Source organism: Equus quagga, chromosome 6 (genome assembly GCF_021613505.1).
Source record: "Equus quagga isolate Etosha38 chromosome 6, UCLA_HA_Equagga_1.0, whole genome shotgun sequence".
In the NCBI taxonomy this organism is placed as follows: Eukaryota; Metazoa; Chordata; class Mammalia; order Perissodactyla; family Equidae; genus Equus; species Equus quagga.
Window position 1 is genome coordinate 73,005,549 of NC_060272.1, and position 23,277 is coordinate 73,028,825.

Sequence of the window (23,277 nt, forward strand, 5' to 3'; positions counted from 1 at the left end):
TCTGACTGTCCCAAAGTAGTAACGAAGGAAGGAGCATTTCAGTTAACCGCAGTCTGGATAATTGGACGTTGGCATACTGAGAGGCTCTGAGGTCAGGGAGGGGTGGCACTCTGGAGTGACAGTCTCTGGTTACGGTATTGCACCGTTACCTTCCATTAAAGCGAAGTGGGTGGCGCTGCCTGTGATGTACAGTGCAAACACGGCCCATCGATGTACCAAAAGGGCTGCTTCACTGGCACCACCGCCTGGCTCTCTTGTCTCCTGGAAGTAACTACATTTGTCCAACCTTCTGGGCTGCTCGTCCATCTCTGGCTTCAGTGTGGTGCTCAGGTGCGGTCCGCTCCTCGTCTGTGGCGGTTCAGTCAAGCGTTCTGGTATCCACAGGCCCTCTCGTAATTGACCACTCACTTCCGATGCCTCAAAATTATTTCAGGCGGATCAAATCACCTTCTCCTCTATAATAGAGACTGTTCTGTTACCCCCCACTGGACATTCCCTCTGAGTATAGTACATAAAAAGGAAACCTCATGGTGGAGAAGTACAACACTAGTTGTTGGGCTGAGGACAGGGAAGGCAGCAGACCACACAGGAGGCCGTGACGTTTCTTTCAAATCTTAAGTGCTTTTCTTCAGGGGTGAGTGTCTGAAATGTTGGCCAGCAGTGTAACATGGTTGCAAACAGGACAGGAAGATTTAGCATAAAATGTGGCATGTCCTGCTCGGGGATTTTTCGTGCATGACTTATACCCCGTAGATAGTTCCCATAGTAACTGGGCGTGTACATTACGTGTGTCTCAGGGCTCTTTGAGGAAAAAACAGGCATGAGGAACAAATGGCAGGTAAATATGACATGTTATAGCGTTTGTGTGCAAAGGTGCTTTATTATTTGGATTAAAACATTGTGCTCAAAAGCGAGCATATTGGTTTGCCAGCCCCCAAAAAAGAAGGCTGAGTCACAAGCAGTTGTCAGTCCTGGTGCCCAGTCCCCCCTCCAGTCTGGCCTTCACAACAGGACCAGATTAATCTTCCCGATATTATTTTGTTGGTGTCCTTCCTTTGCTTAAACACTCAACATCTGAAGTGTGACTCCCTCTTCTGGCCGTTCCAGACTCTGAAACGTGCCACCTGCCTGCCCGGTGCTCACGCACCTGCGCTCTGGCCTCGCCTGGTTACTGTCTGACGGCGTCACCTGCAGCTCAGGGGCCTGTGCTGTCTTCCCTGGGTAGAGTGTAGCCTACCGACAGGGGAGAGGGGAGCTGCGGACTTCACGTGTCCCTCATGGTGTGTAGCAGGAAGACGTGTGCCTGCACATCTCTCGCAGCTGCCAGGTGTGGATAACCTTTGAACCGCTCCTGTTTTCTGAAGACTCTTCTGTGGAACTCACATTGCCTTTTCTGATTTCAGTCATTCCCCAAACGGTACAGACTCAAGCCCAGAGGAGTGTCTGGGGACGTGGCCAGGGAGAGCGAAGACTACAGCTGCCTGTTACAAATCCGTTACCCTTGGCTGTGTTTCTAGGTAAAAATTGGCCAAATATTGACAATTTCGTATGGTTCAACCTAACCCTACGTAAAAGCCTTTGTAACTAATTAATATGTGGCTGTGTCTTTATAGCATTTCGGGGTACCTTGCCCTGGGGTAGAGGTAGGTCGTGGAAAGAGGTTCCTCACGTTTTGGGTCAGCCCTAGGTGAATTCCTTTCTTTCCACATTTACTTTTGGAAATTTCCAAACGTGCACAAGCTCAGAGAGAAAGCCTCATGAACCCCTCGTGCCCCACTGTCCGCGTCTCCTGGTAGACTCTGGATGGGGCTAACTCGTCCTTGAACCCTTGTGCCTTCCTTCTCCTCCACTTGTTTGTTGGTCTCATTAACAGAGGTTCCTTTCCCTTCATTCGGAAGCAGTCCACACTCAGAAAAAAACCAAGTGCAGAAAATGAAAGGTGTCCATGGTCTCCTGTGCAGATGCCACCTTGGTGCCCTTTCCAGACCGTTCTTTATGGACACGCATATTTATGTATGTCGTTATTTTTAAGGGGTGCTATACATGCTGTTTTGACACTTTCTTCTCTCTTTTATCAGGGACATAATATCTCAACGTAATATTGAATCCACTGCATGCCTTTTCTCTGTATGCTTTCTGGGACTCCCAGCTGAAGCCCTGGTTGGGCCCTGCAGCCCAAATTACCTACTTTTTCTCAGTCCCAAATAAAGCTTTTATTGCCTCAAAAACAGTGGATCTTGGCCAGTGGCCGGAGGGCGGTGGGTGGATCACATTGATTCACTCCATTGTGTGAATAACTAATTTTACTTAATTTTTGCAGAGGTATCAGCATTCAAGAACAGGTTGTCACTTATCCCATGTGAATCTTTTATTTGTAGGATTTCACACAGGGCGACAAATTAAGTATTGTCAGGCAGCAGGGGTAATAAGCTTGGTCAGAGTCGGTCAGTGCAGCACCTGGCATGGATAGGGCTTCTGGAGTTAGATGACCCAGGTTCAGATCCTGACTCCACTACTTCCAGGTTAGGTGACTGCGGGCAATATGGTGTGCCATCTGAACTCCACCCTTTGTCTTATGAGGGCTCTGATGAGGATCAGAGGAGCTCGTGTATGTGCTGGCGCGGAGCTGGTGGTGTGCGATGCGCTGTTGGTCGTTTCTAGTGGACCCCAGCTCACCAGGAGTCTGTTTTGCAGGGTCAGTTTCCGGGATCGGTCCCTGATTTTTCACAGCTGCTTTTCTTTGCTTTTGAACTAGTGCATTTTCTAGAAATTCCAAGTTTTTTCACAAAGTTGCTTGTGACAGTGGGAAGACTACAGGAAGGGTGGAAGTTGACAGGAGCTTGGGGTCCAGGGTATTTCTGGGCTTATCTGTGCGTTGGTGAACTGCCTGGGTTTGTTGTGAGTAAACGACTAAATGGAAAAATCTCGGTCTGTGAATTTGCAGGGAAAGGTAGATCCGTTTTGTGTGGAATCCTCTGCTTTGCTCTAGTTCCAAATTCCAGTGCTCCTTCTGCTTTTTGAAAGAGGATATTTCTAGAAGGAGCCACGGAAAACTCTAATTTACCTTTCAGCATACCTTAGAGGCCTAGAGAATTAGGCAGTGTTCTGGCAGTAAGTCTGAATTCTAATCTTAGGGGAACTTTATTTACGACATTTCTTTTCCGTTTGAAATCGGAGAGCCAATTCCGTAGTTTTGGAGGCCCAGATGAAGTGCTCTCAGTTCACACACAGCCCACTTGACGGATGCTTCCGCTCCTTGGGGCCAGGTCCGTGTTCACTTCTGGTTAATCGACATTGTACTTGAGAGGTGGTGGCAGGTCTTCCCCGGGACCTGCCCGCAGTGTGTAGATCACTCGGCGTCACGTTCCTGTGAACAAGATACATCCTGCGAAAGCAAGTGTGATGAGGACGTGCGCAAAGGCGCCGAGCTCCTGATGGAAGACGTGGTTCTTGTCTTTGGGCACTGCTACACCCAGGGCACCTGTCTCGAGAAAGCACGGCCCGCTGCGCGACGGGCGCTGTCCAGAGACGTCAGCACTCCCTCATCACATCCTGCTGGCTTCAGGAGGAAGCGTTTCTAGATTTTATCTGGTTTTTGTAAAGATGTACTTAATAGTTCTTCCTCAGGCTTCTTGTGTTACATGTCATTCTTTGATTTGGGTAAACATTTTGGAAAAGATTTGAGTATAGTTAAGTAGACGGAGCTAACATATCTGTGGTGAATCCTCAATTAATGACAACCCTGGGGACAGGACTCTTAGCTCAGTGGGGTTGTCTGCCCTCTGCTTCTGTGAGGCAGATCATCTGACAAATTGCTGACTAAGATTTAGAAGAAAGAAATGAAATGATGAATTAGTGCCTGCTAGCGTGGCAATAATGGTGGTTCTTTGCTTTTGCAGAATAGTGAGTTTTGCTTTTCAGCGCGTTTCCGAACACATTACCTCGTTTGACCCTCACAGGCACCCTGCAGTGGTCGGACGGTAGTACCATCCCTTCTTTCAGATGTGGAAACTGCGACCCCAAACACTGACTTGTTTAAGATAGTGAGTGAATTTGGGCCTTACAGAAACCCTGGGCGGGGGCTGTGACAGGTGCTCAACTGTCCGGCCGTGGAGCAGGCGAGACCCTCGGATGGGGGTGGGGATAGAGCACACCCCAGGACAGAGCTTCTCTGTGAGCAAAAATGCTTGGCAACTATTTCAAGTCTTTATAGACAGGACTGTGTTGCTTAGGTTAAATTTGAAACCTACTAGCATCTTTTTATATTTATATTCATTTAGAGAAAGAGAAATGTACTCCTTGGTGAATCAAGCCATTAAATATTCAGTTAAGAAAATCTCCTTTGCTAGAGAGAGCCTCATAGGTTGGCGATGGTGATGGTGATGATTATCTAAGACGAATAAGTCAGCTGATAATTACTGAGTGCTGTGGGTACTGTCTTGTCATGGTCCTGGAAATCCTTCTTGGTGCTTCCCGTGCTCGGGGGATAGAGGATGATTAGGGCGCGGCCCTTCAGGTGGGACACAGGTAGACAGTCCCGTGATGAGGCCTCACTCCCCTCTGCCAGTTAACTGTGCCATCTGTGCCCCCTTCCTTCATATACAACCTCCCCCAAACCTGGAGACCCTAATCCAGAGGATACTGCGAGGCTCTGGAGGCAGTAAGACTTGGGTTTGAGTCCTGACTCATTGGCCACGTGCCCTCGGGCAAGTTACCTGGGAGAACTTCCCTGAAGTTACTTGATCTGTCGTGGGCCGGGTTTCATTAATCTTAAAAATCTTCTCAGATGATTCTAACGTGCAGCCAGGGTTGAGAATTATGAGTTCTGGTCAGTTTGGGTGTCCTCATTTCTAGAATGCAAAGTATTGCCTGCTAGATGAGGTGGCTGAATAAAATAATTTACGCAAAGGGTCTTTCATTTGGCTTGGTGCCCCAAAATGTTAGTTGCCATTAGTTGTTACTACTGTTGTCTGCTTTAAAAAGTAACACATCTCGTTATAGATAACATGGCAAATATAGAAAAGAAGGAAACAACCCAGAACCTGACAGATCATCCCAGTTAGTGTGTTGGTGTTTATGTGCCCCACCTACATACTCACTGGGATTGTATTATGTACTTTCTCACTTGACGCTTTCCCGTGACATTAAAACTGTTGAAAACAGTTTGCTGTCTGCATACCGTTTTGGCAGCAGATTCGCACTAGAAACATCTTGCTCCAGCTCTCTAGTTGGTGCGGCATTGTCAGCTCTCAGCCCTGTGGGTTATTTGCTTGAGCCTCTGCAAGGGGTGATCCTGTGGGGTCCTGGCTCCACTCACAGCCACCGCGGAGCCACGCGGGCTTCCCTGCTCTTGAGTTTGCCTCGTGCCTGGACTGACGCTGTGCTCATGGTCAGCCTGTCCATCTCCATTTGTCTTGCTCTTTGCCGTCCCTACTTGGAACCTCTGGGGGCAGTTGCTCCCTGGCTGACTGACTTCTGACCTGTGCCTGGAAGCTGCCCTGCCCGGGTGGGTGTGCCCCTGAGCTGCATCCCCAGGGCCTCCTCTGGAGCCTCTTCCTCTGCTGGTTGGAAGTCAAGACAGACCAGAACCTCTGTTGAATCAGGAGAAAGAAGTGGGCTACGGGGAGGCGTGGTTCCTGGGGCTTTCTGCTCTGGCCAAGGTGTGAAGGTCACCAAGGCCTGGAGGACTGGCAGACACCATGAGGTTCGGCCATCACGTTGGGCTTTGTGTCTGCCCATGCCAGCGAGAAGCCCCATTACCTGTAGGTTGTGGATTTTAGAAAAGCATAAAGTGTTTTCATAACTGAGCCTACTGACTAGAAGCAAAGACGTGCCCAGGTGGACGTATGAGCTTTGTGCCTCTGTCCTCGCTCAGTGAAATCCCACCTTTTTCCCATGACAGTAGTGGCCTTTGAGACGGACGGGTAAACCTTCCCCTGGTCCCACACCCGTCCTTTGGCGCTCCATCACCTTGCCGGCCTAGCTCCCAGAGCCATTGTGTGTGTTCGCCCCTCCCAGCCTGACACTGCTGCCTGGGGTGGGTCTGCGGGTTCATGCGTTTCCTTAAGCCCTGGCTGTGTCGAGCACAGGGCACCATGACAGGTGTGAGATGAGTGAATTCGGGTGGAATTGAGTTATAGCCTCAGCAAGTTCCTTGATGCCTGGGGTCAGACAGATGTAGATTGTGGGAAGCTTCAAAAGAGTCCAGGTTCCAAAGTCACGTCTCACCGTAGGCAGACGGATTGCTGCTGCCCAGGGAGGATGTGCCCGTGAGGACCTGTCGCCGACTATAAACCTTGACCTTTGTTTTATACGCTGCATCATTTTTGGAGCCCCATCCTCCTCATTCCACCTCCCCCACCCCTCCACCCCCGCATCCTTTTGGTGCAGTTCTGTCATTTTCTTACCTCCTTTCACTACTCTGATTTTGTTTTAAGTTCCTGCACCTGGGCCTCCTCACATCTGGGAGGAAGTGGGTCTGGCTTTGAGAGCGCTTCCTTCAGCACAGGTTTTCGTCCTTGCCCGAGTCTCCTCCTCTCCCACAGTGGCTGGTGTCCTGGAATGCTCTGTTTTTGGACCCCTCCTACCACCTGGTTGAGATTCCGCAGTCACAAGTGTTCTGCTCCCTTCCTTGTTAAATTGGCACAGCTCTGGAGCCCTCCGGGCACCTCAGGGACAGCTGCCCACACGCCGCCACGCTGAAATGCTGTCCAGAAGCTGCAGTGACTTAATTGGCTATGTACGCCCACCCTTTAGTGCCATCCCATTAGGCCAGCACCCAGCAAAGACCTGCTTTCTTTAGCCTGTGCAAACGCAGACCACGGTGTATCTCCTGTTGGAAAGAGATTTTACTCTGGATGGCTCCCACCAGGCTCCTGGTGACAGCAGGTCATTTGGCGCCTGGCCCATTCCAAGACCACTTAAAGGAAAAGCCAGAGTATTGACTTGTAAAATTTCAGTATTAAGATTTTCTTCAAAGGATGGCATTTATGAACTTCGTACCTACAGCAGCCTCCATCTGACCCTTCCCCTCCTTCCTCCAGCCGTTAAGCTGGACTTTTTCAGTGATGGTACTATCATTAAATTTGAGAGTGAAAAAAGTCACACCATTCACATTGCCCACCTTTATGAGAAACCTTCAAAAGAGAGCATAGAAAAAAAGTCTTGGGGCTGGCCCAGTGGCGCAGTGGTTAAGTTGGCACGTTCCGCTTCTCAGCCGCCCCGGGTTTGCCGGTTTGGATCCCGGGTGCGGACATGGCACCGCTTGGCAAAAGCCATGCTGGGGTAGGCGTCCCATGTATAAAGTAGAGGAAGATGGGCATGGATGTTAGCTCAGGGCCAGTCTTCCTCAGCAAAAAGAGGAGGACTGGCAGTAGTTAGCTCAGGGCTAATCCTTCTCAAAGAAAAAAAAAAGTCTGAAATCCTGGCCCATTGGGTCATTTTACTCCTGTTGTTATAGAGTGATTACTAGAATAAAACTTGGGGTTGGAATTTCTGTAAGAAAGGGACAGGTTTCTTTCTTTCTAAGAGGATACCACCTGAGGGTAAGGGTCCTTTAATTATTAAGGAGTAAGATAGATCGGAGACTCGCTTTGCATCATTTCTGTCAAAACCTCAAATGAGAGTGTAGGTGTCGACCATTGTACAAATTTCTCCTCCCAAGCAAGGATAGACTCATTTCCAGATCCTGCTTTCAAAGCATCCTGGCAGCTTTCTGCATAAGCACCAGCAGCAGGAGGTCTGTGTAGACCTGACATTGCTGGGCCCGGAAGGGGTAGATTCGTTTGCATAGAGACGTTTCATTCAGTCCCACCGTTGGTTGCACAACCTGCTTTGGGGTCCTAGCATGAGTGTGAATGGTGAAGTAATGTGTACAGAACACTGGCAGATGATGCCACTTGAGAGCATAGTTTTGCATGACTTCCAGGGAGACAGGCTATTTCTTAAAAATAAACCCAGGGCACAATGAGTATCTCATTTTCTCCTACTCTGGAAAGCAGAACCGAACAGCTAACTCGAGACATTGAAGTTCCCCGGATTTTCAGCTCTGGGCCTCTCCACAGCAGTTGGCTGTGTTTTTGTTCCAGTATCTTCCAGAGGAATTGAGATTGCCCCAGATAGCAAGCAGTACTTAAGAAGTAACCAAGGTAAAAGTAATGGGAAGTTAATCTCCAGTCCGGGTCCCTATTGTGCCTCTCTCTCCATTAGCGCACAGAGCGCTCGCCTCCCAGTGGCCTGGGAACTGAGCCTGAAGAAACTGGGCCACTGAGAACCTATTTAAAAGAAATGAACGGCCTCTGTGTAGTTGTGGTTTGTAGTCTCAACAAAGAATTCCCTTTCACATTTTGTTTGAAAACCAGAATCTGCATCTAAATTGATAGAATTCAATACCTGCCCCCTTTATTTTGGAGATGGTGCTGAGGTCCCCCAATTGTTAGTCAGTGGGATCTTTGAGTGGATTTTCCTCTAGGGGGCCCTCCCCCTGCTGGTGATACACAGGCTCACGTGGCACATACGCTTTGCAGCTGTGTGTGTCCAGGTGGGTCATTTTGGCCCAATGTGAGGTCACTGGGCTCCCATTTGCCTTCCGTTCTAAGGAGGCTCAGAAATCTGTTCCTGGGGCGTTTCTGGGCTCCAGTGTGCCCCTGGCCAAGAATCCCAGTGCAGTCACCCTCACAGCTGTTGCTTCTGCCTGGGACAACAGCTCACTTTAGAGAAAGGCCTGTAAACTAGAAACCAGCCCTTGCAAAGAGCCCGGGGCGGAATGCATCTTGCCTTTCAGAGGAAGGCAAGTGGCTCATCCTACCCTCCTGGGCCTTAGGTGACTTGACTCTGCCGCCTGGGAAGGAAAATGGTGTTTAATTGCATTGTCTGTGCCTTTATTGTTTTGGAGAGACAGTCTCCTTATTCTTAACCAAAAACTACATCTAGGAGAGGGTGGGAGCCAGCAGGTGCTCTCTCTAAATGTCAGCCCCACTTACCAACTGTAGGGGAGGAAGACATTTCCTCTACCCGCTCTGGGTCCTTCTGGTTGGACAACAAATTAAATTCACATGAGGCAGAATAAGAGGAGAAAATTAAACAAAGCTTTATAACACGTATACATGGGAGAGGCTCAGGCAGACTGAGCAACTCAGCCAACTGGCTGAGGCTGCCTGTTTAAGTATCTTCAGCTGCAGACAAGGAGGACTTTTGGGGTAGTGGTTTGGGTCTCAAAGGGGAGGAAGGCAGCCCATATGGAAATGGAAAAGCAAATGTTTGGTAAATAGAACTTTGATAAGAGTGGGCTGAGCAAGGATCCTCCCAGTCTGCTGAACCCAAAGTTATCCATGGTGATGGCCTGTCCTGGGGACAGGTTTTTGTTTTAAATTTCTTTTAGGCAGTTAGGGGGGAAAGGTCGAATGCTCTTGCTGAGTCTGAGCCTTTATTGTCTTCAGCTTGTAATAGTCTGCATACTAGAGTGGCGCATCTTGGGGTGGCCTGCCCTGAACCCCGTCACAACCAAACTGAAAACAGTGCAGAGCAAAAGGAGCTTTAACACCCCACTCCCTTTAAGGTTCCCATGTACTTAAAATACATCCTTCCCCCCAAAAACGATGTGGAGAAGTTATTTTACAGTGATTTTTGTGCATCCCCTGGCACAGCCTTTTCTGTCAAGGGTGGTGTTGAAATGTTACATCTTCCCTTTTAGCTTGTTATCCAAGTGATTGTTTCCTAATGGCTTTGTCGTGATATGCAATTCAACTTGAATAAGTCCAGTTAAATCCTGTAAGGAAGAAAAGAAAAGAAAAGGCAGTTTTGGGGGAATTACACCGAGGGCTCACTGGGACTGTGCTGGACCCTTCCCCAGGGCCTGGTGTCCTAGGCGGGTCCTCCCAATCCTGCTCCCCCCTCCAGCCACTCTGAGCCCTTGTCTTGACCATCTAGGAAACCTGCCTTCCGCAGGCCCCGCCGCCTTGCCAGAACACTCAGAGTCTGCTCCCAACTGAGAGCTTTCAGAGACAGGCCAGGACGTTGCTGAAAACAAATTGGGGAGCCATTGGTCTCTGTGCTTGTTCTCCTGTTCATGTCACCTGCCGTTTTCCACCAAACCCTTGTGTCTGTGGTTTTCCTGTTCCACTTCTGTTCCACAAATAACGTCGTCTTTCCTCATTTCCTCCCCACTTTCCTACACAGTGATATCATTTCCTTCCTACCTGTAGGGCCAGAGCCCTAAGGGAGGAGCTGGCCCCGTGTGCCTTCAGAGCCCTGTGACCTTATTTGACGCTGGGCTCTGAGTTATCTTTCCTCAGCTTTGTAGTGAGGAGATCAGACTGGATTGTTTTTATTCGCCATTCTAGCTAAAAATTTTTTGAGTCTTGATATTTTTCTCTCCTCTGGCCTGTCGGATAAAATACAGAGTGGACTGACCCGACTCGACCCCCCCGTGGCCCCCTTCCCCTGTGACCTGGAGCTGGCCGGTGACACCACCCACACCTGGAGCTCTGCAGAGGGGCCTTGGCCTGAGGCCGGGAGGGGCTCCGGACTGCACATTCCCCGGGGCCCTGAGGCCTCACGGGTGTGGACGAGCAGTCAACCAAGTCTAGGTGGTTAGGTCTGGATTTTGCTGGATCTGTGATCTTCATTTAGATTATTTTGTTTTCAGTGACTTAATTGCAGCAGAGTTAGGACAGTAAATATCAGTTGATGATAAAGAGGAAAAATCAGGGATAGTTTTTCTACCTCAGGAGCTAAAAGTCATGATGATAGCTTATCTGTGCACACGCTGTTTTTTAAGTAAGCTCTTTATCTTAGAACAGTCTTAGATTTATAGGAAGGGTGTGAAGATAGTGCAGAGTCCCTGTGTCCTCTCCCCGCTGCTCCCCTGTTACTGGCATCTGACAGCAGTGTGCTGTGTTAGTTGTAATTAATGAAGCGATAATGCGCTACTGAAGTCCACACTGTATTCAGATTTCCTGAGTTTCCCCCTAGTGTCCTTTTTCTGTTCCAGAATTGGGTCCAGGGTCTCACATTACGTTTACTCTTCCTCCCTCCTTAGGCTCCTTTTGATTGTGACCGTTTCTGGGGCTTTCCTTGTTTCTGTTGACCTTGATAGTTCTGAGAAGTGTTGATCAGCTGTTTTTGTAGAATGTTCCTCATCTGTGATTTGTCTGGTATTTTCTCGTGATTAGAATGGAGTTGTGGTTTGGGGGAGGAAGAGCACAGAGGTGAAGAGCCCTTCTCATCACATCGTACAGTCAACATGGCTTATCACTGTTGATGTTGGTGTTGACCACCTGGCCAAGGTGTTGTTTGTTAGCTCTCTCCACTGTAAAGTTCCTCTTTTTTCTCCCCTTTCCAAACTGTCCTCTTTGGAAGGAAGTCACTATGGGCAGCCCACACTGAAGGGTGAAGAGTTCTGATCCACCTCCTTGAGCATGGGCGCTGGCCCATCCTGGCAGTGGGCTCACTGGCAGTCCTCACCCCCTCAGAATGAGCCACCTGGGCAAGGTTGGCCTGTGCGTTATAGGAGAGCGATTTAGATGCTGACCTGGGATGCTGTCCTTGATGTGTGAGGCGCCCTGGGGCCCTCACTGGGTGTGTTTCGTGGGAAGGTTGGATGATGTAACCTGTATGTGAACGTGTGGCTCTCTCGATAGATGCTCAGAAATACATCATATAGCGTGTTGGGCTGATAACGTTTTAGTCCAGAAGAAAAGTGCTTCCTGGAGTAGTAACGGTTACACAAAGTCCTAACTTGTAAAAATTCAATGTTTTTCTGTTTTGGACCTAACTCTGTGTTAACTTAAAAGTGGACACAGCTTGGTCTTTGCCCTCAGAGGATCACAGAAAGGTCTGCACAGCATTCTTATTGTTATTCAAGGCCTCTCAGTTTTAATAATTAAATTAAAATATAGGTTGGTTTGCCTTCCATTACAGTATACCTGGAATAACATCTTGTTTTTCCTGGGAAATTGTATGATTATTGAGGGCAGGAACAATGTCATTAATTTGTGTTTCCCATACTGCATAATTTCTGCCCATAGAAGGTTTCAAGAAGCACTGAGATCAGGGCCATCCTGGTGGCATAGTGGTTAAGTTTGCACGCTCTGCTTCAGAGGCCCGGGGTTCATGGGTTCAGATTCTGGGTGCGGACCTACACACCACTCATCAAGCCATGCTGGGGTGGCGTCCCACATACAGAAAATAGAGGGAGACTGGCACAGATGTTGGCTCAGGGCCAATCTTTCTCACCAAAAAAACAAGAACTGAGATAAATGTGGAAGCTCAGAGACCTCAAAGTCAAGTCAGCCTGGTGTGTTGGCCTCCCACGTATTTCTGTATGTATGGGTTATGCCTAAGACTGGAGAAGTCCCTGGTGGATGTTCTGGCAACTGCACGTGGAATTCTGAGACTTAAAACATTTGCGCAGTAGATGACAATGCTGTCCTTGCTGCAGTAAGAGGAGGTTGATGGGTAAGACGAATGCAATAATGAAACACATTTGTTATTTTTCTTGGGCAGATTTGAACAGCAAAATGGGGTGCAAAGTGCTACTCAAAATCGGGCATCAGATGCTGCGGCGGAAGGTTGTGGACTGCAGCCGGGAGGAGAGCCGGCTGTCCCGCTGCCTGAACACTTTTGACCTGGTGGCCCTGGGGGTGGGTAGCACGCTGGGTGCCGGCGTCTATGTCCTGGCCGGAGCTGTGGCCCGTGAGGACGCGGGCCCTGCCATTGTCATCTCCTTCCTGATCGCGGCGCTGGCCTCGGTGTTGGCCGGCCTTTGCTACGGCGAGTTTGGTGCTCGGGTCCCCAAGACAGGCTCTGCCTACCTCTACAGCTACGTCACTGTCGGGGAGCTCTGGGCCTTCATCACCGGTTGGAACTTAATCCTCTCCTACATCATCGGTAAGTGTCAGGGGCCTGGAGCCTGCGCCCTTCCCCCCTCTTCTGTCGTGCTCCCCTTCAGTCCGTGGGCGATGCCCCCAGTTTGCTCCTCAGATAGACTGTGTCTAGCTCCTCCCTGGGCTCTGCCCCCTCTCCTGACCCTTTTACGCTTCCCCTGTTCCTTTTATAGGGGGCGGAGGCAGCCTCATGGGCGTCATTGCTCACTTTGGTCTTTGCCCTTGATTTGAATGATCGAGTGCATCAGACCTTCAGTGGGGACAAGCCATGCCAACACTGTTCTCTCTATGATCGTGAGAGACAGATACTCAACAGGATGTTTCCAATTAGGTAAAAAGAATGCAGTCTCTTTCAGTATTTTTTTCTGATTACTAGAGTAAATACATCACTGATACCAAAAAGTTTGGGAAGTGCAGAAAAGCACTAAGAAGAAAGTAGAGATCGTCCAGTCTGACAACCCAGAGAAATTAATTCTGTTATTCATTCATTCTTTCTTTATTTCAGCAAGTGTTTGGTGCGCACCTCCTCTGTGCCCAACATTATGTGGGTGTTAGGGACGCAGTGGAGAGATGAGACAATCTCTAAGAGTTTAAGGGTATAACTGTTGTTAATATCTTTGTGAACTTAAATGTATATTTTTTGTGTGATATGTCTCTTTATTTATAAAACAGTATATGGTAAGCATTTCTCTTAGTGTTACTATCTTTCCATAGTAATATTCCTAATGATGGCATACCATTATATAAACTTATACACAGAGCATGATTTATTGAGTGTCTTGTGCGGTATTTAGATTATTTCCAGTTATATTGTTGTTGTTATAAACAGTTAGTTACTTAATATCTTTGGCATAGCCATGATTTTTTCCCTTAAAAGGGTCTGAGATCAGAACGTCCAGGTGAGCGGGCCTGCGTCTGAGGCCGGTGTTGACTGTGACCCCCGATGGCAGGGCCCCTGCCTCACATCCTTGCCAGTCCTGGGCTCAGCGTTAAAACAACCAACCAGCAAATGAAAACACCAGAAATATAAAGCCTTGTAGTTTGATGGGTTAAATGCTTTGTTTCTCTTTTTGTTATTTGTATTTTGATTACAACCAAAGTTGAACACATCAACTTAAAAGAAACAAACAACTGAATGTAAGAATAACCAAAGGATATGAATGGCCAGTCCACAAAAGTAGAAATACAAATGGCCGTGAAACATTCCATTTATATTTTAGCAAGCTTTCTATAACAAAAAACAAAAGTATCATAAAACAGTAAGATGTGGTAAGTTGAGCAGTGCTGGGCCGGTTTGCTCCTGCATCCGCCGGGAATGCCGAGCACAGGGCTGTGTGCTGCCTGCCGGGGCGGGCCCTGGGCCTCCGGGGACCCCTGATACCCACCCGCTCCAGCTGGTAGGGCTCCGGCGGAGCTCTCTGAGCGGCACGTTCCCTTGCTTTCAGCACCGGAGATCTCCGGGAAAGCCAGTAGAGCTTTCTCTTCCAAGTTCGAAAATAAAATTCATAAACGTGGTTTTTCTCAGTGCAGCACCAAAACTCACAGCCATGAGCGCTTGCACAAGCCGAAGACTCTTGGTGGGATTGTAGCTGCTTTAGCTGGGCTGTTATGTTTCCTGGATTTACTGGGGCGTGAAACGGGACAGGGAGGGTAAGCGGCTGCCCGCTTCCAGACCAGCAAAGGAGACATTCCCGGCCAGAGCGCTGCTGCCTGCGTGAGACTCACGCGTCTCACTGCTGGTGCTTCTTGGGCTGTGCTGCTGGGGAAGGGCAGTCTTTCCAGCACACACGAGGCGGGGAGTGGATAGGCTTCCAAACCTTCCACCCAGCAGTAGGGTTTTGGAGCCCCTCAGCAGTGAGCCAGCCTCTGGGGGAGATGGGGAGGCCAATTTCCTTCACTGACTTGTGGCCTCGATGGACAGAATTCATAATAGGCTGGCTGCTCAGGATGAAGAAATGTGATCAGATTTTTGAGTTGTTGGAAAAATACTTATCATGAGACCAAATAGTGAAACTGACTCTGTGCAGATCACTCTGGCAGAATCCTGTGGATGATCCAGACCGCTGTCACCAGCAAGGCCCCCTTTGAAAGTGGAGGAAAACGCTGTTGTGAATATTGGAATTGTAGCAACATTTCCTGAGAAACAGCGTTGGAAAAGCAGTGACTTTATTCAGACTAAGAGAGAGAGAGAGAGCATGAGCGGCAGCCAGCTGTTGTTGGCCTGTGGCCTGCTGTGCCCACTGTGCTCCTCGTGGGGCATGTGGGTGTGGGGAGAACGAGGGGAGCCAGGCTTCGTCTGCACTCGGGCCCTCAGAGGCCTGTGGGTGCGAGCCCAGGTTTAGGCACAGAGTGACAGGTGGCTGACGCCTCCTGGGTAGTGAGCAGGTGACTTTGTTCTGCGGCGAGGTCAGCCCCTCACCTTGCGGATCTCCCCTGTCCCACCTTGTGGGGAGAGCACTGTTCACTGGGAGGCAGGTACCCTCAGCTCTGCTGCCAGGAGGGTCTGGGAACAGGAGCTTTCTGAGCAAGGTGTCTCAGACTGCAGCCCCTGAGTGGAGGGCGACGTCACTGTCATGGTTTGCCACCGGTATTTCTTTTTGTAATGAAACGAAGTGGGTAGAATTGAATGAATGCTATCAGGGTGCCTCTCACGTGGTAAGGGTAACATTGTTTTATAAAACTTTTATTATTCAGTCATATCTTTGGGACACAGTGTACAGGTGCGTGTTGAGTTGTGATGGAAAATGCGTTTCTTTCCAGGCCCTAGAAGCCTTCACATGCTTTTCACTTCACGGTGAACACTAATTGACCCTCGCTTCTGAGTTAGCACATATTGGGGTCTGGCTGCTGCTGGAAAATTCCACTGCACTGGCTGTGACCCCCGCATGGATGCTGTAAACAAGCTTGATGACAAATACTCTACTAATTGTCTTCCTTCCCTTTGCTCCTGCATGTGCTCTGTGACAGGTACTTCAAGTGTAGCGCGAGCCTGGAGTGCAACGTTTGACGAGCTGATTGGCAAACCCATCGGGGAGTTCTCGCGGACGCACATGGCTCTCAATGCCCCTGGAGTGCTGGCTGAAAACCCAGACATCTTTGCCGTGATTATAATTCTTATCTTAACAGGTAAAGCCACACACTGAGAGAGACCCCAGGTTGGAGGGAGAGGTCCAAGGTATAGGACAGGCTCTCGTTATGTTTGTTTCTTCCTTTCCTCTTTCTCCCTCCCCTCGTTTTCTTTCTTTCTTTCTGTAATTAACACAGACATCTTTTTTGTCATGTAGGGTTGGCCTAATTAATAGCTGTTGAGTTGCATGTCATTTCATTTAAAGAGAATCTCAGGTGTTTGTGTAACTGTTTGTGGAGTAAGATTTTATTAGTACTGAAGGCTTTTTGTACAAGTGACCCAGTAATACAAAATCTTTAGACTCAGTGGATGACCATCTGGAAAGGAACGTTGGCGTTCGGCAGGCAGGAGGATGTAGAGAAATGCGGTCTGCCTGGAATGCTGACGTGTGCCTGGGTGTGGGAGCAGCCGCGGGTGGTTTGACACCTAACAACCGCCAAAACACCCTTTTCGTAAAGGAGTTTCATGACAAAGTTGTGGGTATAGAATTTTAACATTCCAGATGTTCCCTGAACCCCACTGGGGGCAGCTTCTTCCTGGTGACGTTTACCCGTGTTCCAGGCTCTAGGCTGGGAGTTGTGTTCATATAAACATTAGGCTGAAATGCAGATAAATTCTCCTTTGAGGTTAGAAAATCTTGGATAGGTTTTAAAAACAACATGCCGTATTTTACACATCATGTAGTTGGAATCACTTCGCACAGGCCGGTCTCAGCAGCATTTCTGGTCCAGCTGGCAGGAACCTGTCTCAGAAGTTGAGTTTGCTCTGGTGAGATTTTCATAAACATGAGAGGGAGGGACGCTCAAGAGAAAACACAGCGGAGTGTAGTGAACTGCTCCTTGTGACTAATTTCTCAGTTCTCTTCTAACGTCTGTGTTTCAGAATTCAGTCTATTTTGTGGAGCATTTTTCATTTTAAAATGTGTAAAAGGTGTACACGGCAGGGCAGTTGTCTCAAATCATAAACGTTGGGCTCTCACCTTTCTAAGTCTCTTTTCTTGCCCAGTGAGAGTTTCCCGAGAAGTCCCCAAATGGCGTGTCTACCCTAGGTGGCCCCATTGCATAAGCCTCAGAGATAGTGTTGTCACGTGGTTTCTGTGCATTTTTATCACTTATGTGAGTTTGTGAGCTAGGAGTGGTCCAGCCTAGCCATTGCTTTATATGCACTGAGTCCAAGGAGGAACCGTGTGTGTTGGTGGTTCCACAACCACAGGTAGTTGTTGTTGCTGATGTGACTAATGTCCCAAAGTAAATCTGAATCGTTTCCTCATCTGAAAGTCTCTCATTCTACCAAGAAACTGAGCAAAGTGTCTCCGCCTTGGAGAAAATAAAATCCTGTTCCCTGGGTGGGGGTCGGGGGTAGTTCCCAGTAATATACTTTCCGTGGCGGGGTGTGGGGAGAGGCTGTCTGTTGGTCCCCTGGGAGGGGCTTGCTGTCCGAGGGCGGTTGGCTGTGCTGTTCCCCATCTCCACAGTCCCTTGTGCCCCCTGGATGGCGCATTCGGTTCCAGAGGGGACCCGGAGGCCTGACAGCTTTATTAAACACCCCACAGACTTTGGTTATTTTGCTCCCTGCCTCTAGAAGGATGATTAATTCTGCCCCGTTCCCAGAGGCTCTCAGAAGTCTTCAGAAGTTTGATGCCACATGGATTCTTTGTCACCCTCTCGTCCCCGTCCCCGTCCCAGGAAGGACTTGTCTGGTGTGAGGTTAACACTCAGACAGGGTTCTCTGTTTCTGCACTTTTTTAGGGCTTTTAACTCTTGGTGTGAAAGAGTCAGCCATGGTCAACAAAATATTCACTTGTATCAACGTTCTGGTCCTGGGCTTCATAATGGTGTCAGGATTTGTGAAAGGATCAATTAAAAACTGGCAGCTCAGCGAGGAGGATTTCCGGAACACGTCCGGTCATCTCTGCTTGAACAAGTGAGTGGTTTCTTCTGTCTCTTGGCACGTGGCAGTTCGTGTGTTTGGGGGATGTAATTGGCTCGGACGATACAAGTCTTTTTAAAAAATGTAATTGGGATTTGAATATTTGTTAATTATCTTTTGCAGTCAAGTAGCTGAGGGTGTTTTATTTGTTTGAAATTTTTGTTAAGTTTTATTTTCCTAAACTAGTCAGAACATTGTGTGACAAAGGAAGGTATAGGGGAAAACAGAATCTTCATTCTGATTCCACAGTTGTGCATAGTTGAGGCTCATGTCAGACTCACTGAGGAATCCCTTTCTCCTCATAGTTTGTTTCATGACCAACCCCTGAATTTTGTATTCAGAAAAGATTTTCTCTGCAATACTAGGGTGATACCACTTTATTTTGAAATGCCTTCCTGTATAATATGGAAGAAAGAAGTATCTGGCACTTTTATCACAGGCTTTTTATCAAAGGTTTTTAGAATTACTAAAGTACCAAAATATGATTAGAATCATCTCTTTCTCCCACACTCGACTTGGGCTGCGTCAGCCCTGTCACCCTTTCGTGTCCCCGAGGACCGGAGGCAGGTGCCGGGCCGGCTCTTGATCCTGTGCTTCTCCGGACCCCTCAGTGAACCCTCACCAACGAGCTCAGATTATCTAGGAAACAAAAGCCAAACACTTGTAATGTATCTTTTTTGTCAGATCTTCAGGTGAATCTTAGGGCCCCAGAATGGAGACCTGGGAGTTTGATTTTGTCTATGATTGTATTTTGATTAAGGCTAAAAGTTAAACCACTGTGATAAAGACACGTTCCTAAAATGCGGTGGCTTTAAAATGATGTCTCAGGTCCTGAAATGAGCAGTCCAGGTTTGCTGGCCAGTGTGGCTACACACAGGCATTCAGGGACACGGATCGTCCACCTGGTTATTCCATCCCAAGGACGTCGTCCTCGTCGGCCTGGTCAGAGCTGGGCTATGGGTGCAGGCATGATCCAGCTCCCCCAGCCAGGGGAAGAGAGTGTGGAGGAGGGCGTGCCCAGTGCTTTTAAGGACAGATCTGGAAGACGCATGTCCCTTCTGCCCACATTCCCCTGGTGAGAATCCAGTAGGCGGCCACATCTAGCTGCAAGCGAGGCTGAGAAATGAGATCCCACATTGGGAATCTGAGTGGTCACACGCCAGCGTGGTTGCTGGTTAAGGGCCAGGTGCACAGCCACATCCTCCAGGGGTCTGAGCAATAGGCAGGCATTGATGTGTGACTAGGTCACTACTAGAATACAAACAAGAAACTATTGAATTAAATGCACGAAACTCCACTAACTCTAGCATTGTGTGGTTAACAGGTCAAACAAAGAGAGCCTTTCTTTTGGGAACTAAATCTTTTTACAGAGAAGTAAGGACTTTTAATGTATCCTCCCCAAACGTTCCTGTGTCGTATTTCTGCCAAATTTATTGGTGCCCATTAATTCAGGGTGGAGTAAAGCCCATTCAAAATATGCTTTGAAGTAACGTAGTAGCCTTTGAAAACTCTGGGAGCCTATTTTGCTGGTTGCTCTTTCAGGTCAGGAGTTAAATATAGAGGGCGCTTCCTGTTTCCTGGTTGTCAGCGGAGATTTAATTTTATTATTTTTATAAAGAGGTTGTTTGTGTCAGCCACGGTATTTACTTTCCTCCGTCGTCCTCACACCTCATATGCTAGCGATGATGAACTGTACGGGCCTCCCAGACAAAGTGGCATTTGTTGCCTGGCCCTTTGGTCTTGGGTGGGGCACCTGCAGTTGCATCTGCCCAGCCCCGGGAACACTGCCACGGAGGTGGCGGATCAGCCACTCCAGGAGGGGGAGTGCTGCGCGCCGGGGACACGGCTTGCTCTTTCATTTCATTAAAACCTATGAGCTTCTTTTGTCCTTTTTTTTTAACAGCCAGTAGATTTATGCTTCTGACAATGACCATGTGGTCTTGCATGAAATTGCCTGTCTCTCTGAAATAGGAGAGCATTTCCCAAGCAAACCACATGGTATGCAGGAGCTTCAGCCTGCGTGGGTTTGGAAGCAGTTCTGACCGCATGGGGTGTGTGTGAGTGGATGATGCTCTTTGCATGGCTGGCTGCAAAGGCCCCTTTGAGCCTGTGAGTCAGTCTGTCACTTGGTCTGGAATAGGAGTGTTATCCTACAGTCTGGCTGGTTCTTTACTGCCTCGGGCTTGTGCTCCCTCTGGCTTTCTTACCCAGTGTCCTGTAGATGGGGAGCAAATGTAGTTAAGAATAAAACCTCAGTACAACATGGAAACCTTTCAGAAGTTTTGCTGGATGGTGTCTGTCAGGTAGGATGGAAACCCAAAAATCACATTGGCTTCCACAGGATAAAGGTTTAGGCCTCTTAAGTCTACGCCTGCAGGTGATCAGTCCAGCATTTATGGCTTCAGTGGGCCAGGAGTCCAGTTCCTCCATCCCGTGGCTTTGCCCATGGCCCACATTCCCAAGGTCACATCAGGGCCCAAGATGGCTGCTCCCACTCCAGCTCCTGCCAGTGGGAAGAAAATGAGAAAAGTTCCTTCTTTTAGAGAGCACCCTCCCTCCCCACTTTACTCCTCTCACATTTCTCGGGAGACACAGGTGTTGGCTTAAATCAAATGGCTGCACGTCGTAGCTAGAGAATCTGAGAAACACGCAGTCTTTATTCTTCGTGATTTTATGCCTGCCTAAGAGTTTCATTACTGTGTGGTAGGAGGGCGAGTGTGGCTTTTGGGGACAAGTAGAAATTTATGTAAGGGTGGCAGGTGGAAGTTATGAGTCCCAAGTCCTGATGAAGGACGATTACCACTGATGCAGTGGGAGAGGACCGCACCCACTGCTAAGGAGCTCCCCCCCGGCCTTGGGGCTTGGGGTGTTATGAATACATGACTCCTGCTCTGCCCTTCCTTTGCTGGTTACTCTCTTTGCTAACTTGTAAGTTACCCGGCTGGGTGGGAGCAGAAGGGCTGGTCCCCCAGACTGCAGGGGAGGGAGCACTGACCTAAGAGCCTGCTCTGTCGGGGTGCTGGCCGTGGCAGCCTCTAGGGCCTGCCTCCCCATCTCTTCATGTGTAAGTTGCCAGATGACGAGTGGTCACAGCCACCACATGCAGATAACAGGTTAATTATTGATTGTATATAAAGAGGCTTTAAAAATGTTTCTAGATGTTTCAGTTTGAGGCTAGGTAGAATGAGTTCTCTGGTTGCTTTGTGTCAGGACTCTGCCATGGGCATCAGTAGTACCCAAACTTTTCTTAAAAGTTTAATTTTTTGAGTAGGTGATCTATTCGCATGGTTCATGTGTCATAATGTTATAAAAAGGTTTATACTGAGTCTTGCTCCCATTCCTTTCTTCATCTACCTCATTCTCCCACCTCCTCCGTAGATAATCATTTTCATTATTTTTTTGTGTGTAAGCTTCCAGCTTTTATTTGTAATAAGACAAGCAATTGCAAATATATGTTTATATTTATTATGTGTATTATATATATAGTATATATATATATATTTTATTCCCCTTTTCTTACACAAAATGTAGCATTCTGCATCCACTTCTCCTTACCCAGCGTATCCTACAGGTCTGTTCACATCAGGACATCGTTCTTCTTTGTAGTTGCATCGTGTCCCCGCACCGAGTATGGAGTGATGGTTGGGAGGGGACCGAGCTGGAGGAGCAGGCGCGGTTCATGTCACAGGCGGTGGGGACTGGCGTACCGTTGGGACGGCCCCTGGGGTTACATAGGGACACACCTATGTAGCTCACGTTCCATCTGCTGTGCAGTTATCTGATTCCTCGCCTGTTACATCCAGAGGAGCTAAGGAGATGCCTCTGTTTTACTTTCCTTTTGCTCTGCTAGTTATCGGCAGCTCCCTTGCTCCCTGCTCTCTGCTTTTATTGTTATTTCCGCTTCACCTGTCTGCATGACAAAGGCACATTCCAGCCCTCACCCTCTGCGAGTCCTGTCTCTTTCTGGGGTTTAAGGTAGGTAACGCCCTGCACTTTCCTCTTCCCATAAAGTGGAGTTCTCAGGTCCTTTCTAGGGTCTTCTGCCATGTGCCTGTTCAAAGCAAACCCATCACTCCTGGTGTTCATTTATTCCTACCTGCGGCTGTTCTTCAGCCCTCGATGTTGGGGCGCGCAGAGGCAGGTGGGATCTGGAGGCCTCTCTGCACTGTCTGTCTGTCCTGGCAGGGACTTGGGGACCTGAGCGCACCTCAGGGTCTTGGTGAAGACCTTCCCATGTTATCCATTTGTGTTCAGGAGTCGACAGGGTCTGCTTGGAGTTCCCCACAGAAGACATCTTGACCTTGAGTTCCCCTCTCCTTTGGCCTTCTCATCCCCCTGTCCTGAGATGTTTGGCTGTCAACTGTTTTATTTTAAGATTTCAGTCACTTTTTATAATGGAAATCAGTTCATGGGGGTGTTGCGCATTCTTCGTGAGTTCAGGACACTGTGGGGGTGGCCTGCCAGCTGTGCGGGGCCTGGGGAGGCCTTGTGTGTCTTGGTGAGGAGGTGACAGCTCTGCGCCCCATGCATCCGGTGGCCCTGCTGACTGGCTTGTCCTGGGCTGCCAGTTTTGTACCTGGGCTGGCGGTTTATTTTAGTCATACTTTGAGATGACAAACCTCTGTTTGAGTCTGGCAGTGATTTTTCCTACCTCTATCTGTTGTGTTCTTGGGGTTCCCCTCATGTTGCTACTGACCCACAGTAAGTCCCACATGTGAAAACTTCCTCCTGCTCTTCCTCCAGTGGCAGCAGAGGTCCAGAGTGTATTAAGATTACTTGGCGACAGGCAGGGCATGGGGTAGGTGTCCAGACTGACATGAGAGGTGGCTGCCCCAGGCCCTGTACGGGGCCTGGGAGAGCCTGAAGCCCTGTCCTGGGCCTGGACACAGTGTTTGGAGTCACAGGTTTCGCTTCCTTGGGACTGTTTTCTGAACTTTCAGGGACTTTTGGAGTTTACGGAATGTGTGTGTTTGACTCTGCATTCATCACTTTAACAAATGTGTGCTGAGCCCGCCCATGTGCCCGAGGCATGCTGGACGCTGGTCCCCCACCCAAAGAAGCACCCGCCTGTTTGCCTTGTGCACGTGGGTGTGTAAGAAGTGCTTTTCTTGGCTAAAACAGTTCACTTTCTAACCTCAGTGTCTCTGGAAATGCCTGTTTTGAGACTTGAGTTACTGGTGAATACGGGAGACTTTGCGTTTTGTTCCTGGGCCGGGGCCCCTGCACCTGGCTGGCAGCTACGTGTTGTTGTGCAGCCTGATGTCTTCCTCTGAGGGTCCCTGGGGAGAAGCCACTGTTGTTGGTTTCTCCTCTCTCTCCTGTTAGACAGCCTGTCTC

At 48.7% G+C, this 23,277-nt stretch overlaps 1 protein-coding gene across 7 annotated transcripts in view; it reads left to right on the top strand.

Moving 5' to 3' along the window:
• SLC7A1 (solute carrier family 7 member 1) overlaps positions 1–23,277 on the top strand; it is a 79,180-nt gene that overhangs the window by 40,921 nt on the left and 14,982 nt on the right. For 4 of the 7 annotated variants that reach the window (XM_046663647.1, XM_046663640.1, XM_046663645.1 and 1 more), the window contains 3 exons: positions 12,505–12,888; positions 15,852–16,010; positions 17,760–17,934. In XM_046663647.1, the coding sequence (XP_046519603.1) occupies positions 12,519–12,888; positions 15,852–16,010; positions 17,760–17,934 (704 nt within the window). In that variant the 5' untranslated portion in view covers positions 12,505–12,518. Of the gene's footprint in view, positions 1–1,311; positions 1,328–1,403; positions 1,518–12,504; positions 12,889–15,851; positions 16,011–17,759; positions 17,935–23,277 lie in introns of those variants that run through there. The other 3 variants (XM_046663642.1, XM_046663646.1, XM_046663643.1) reach the window with 2 other exon arrangements.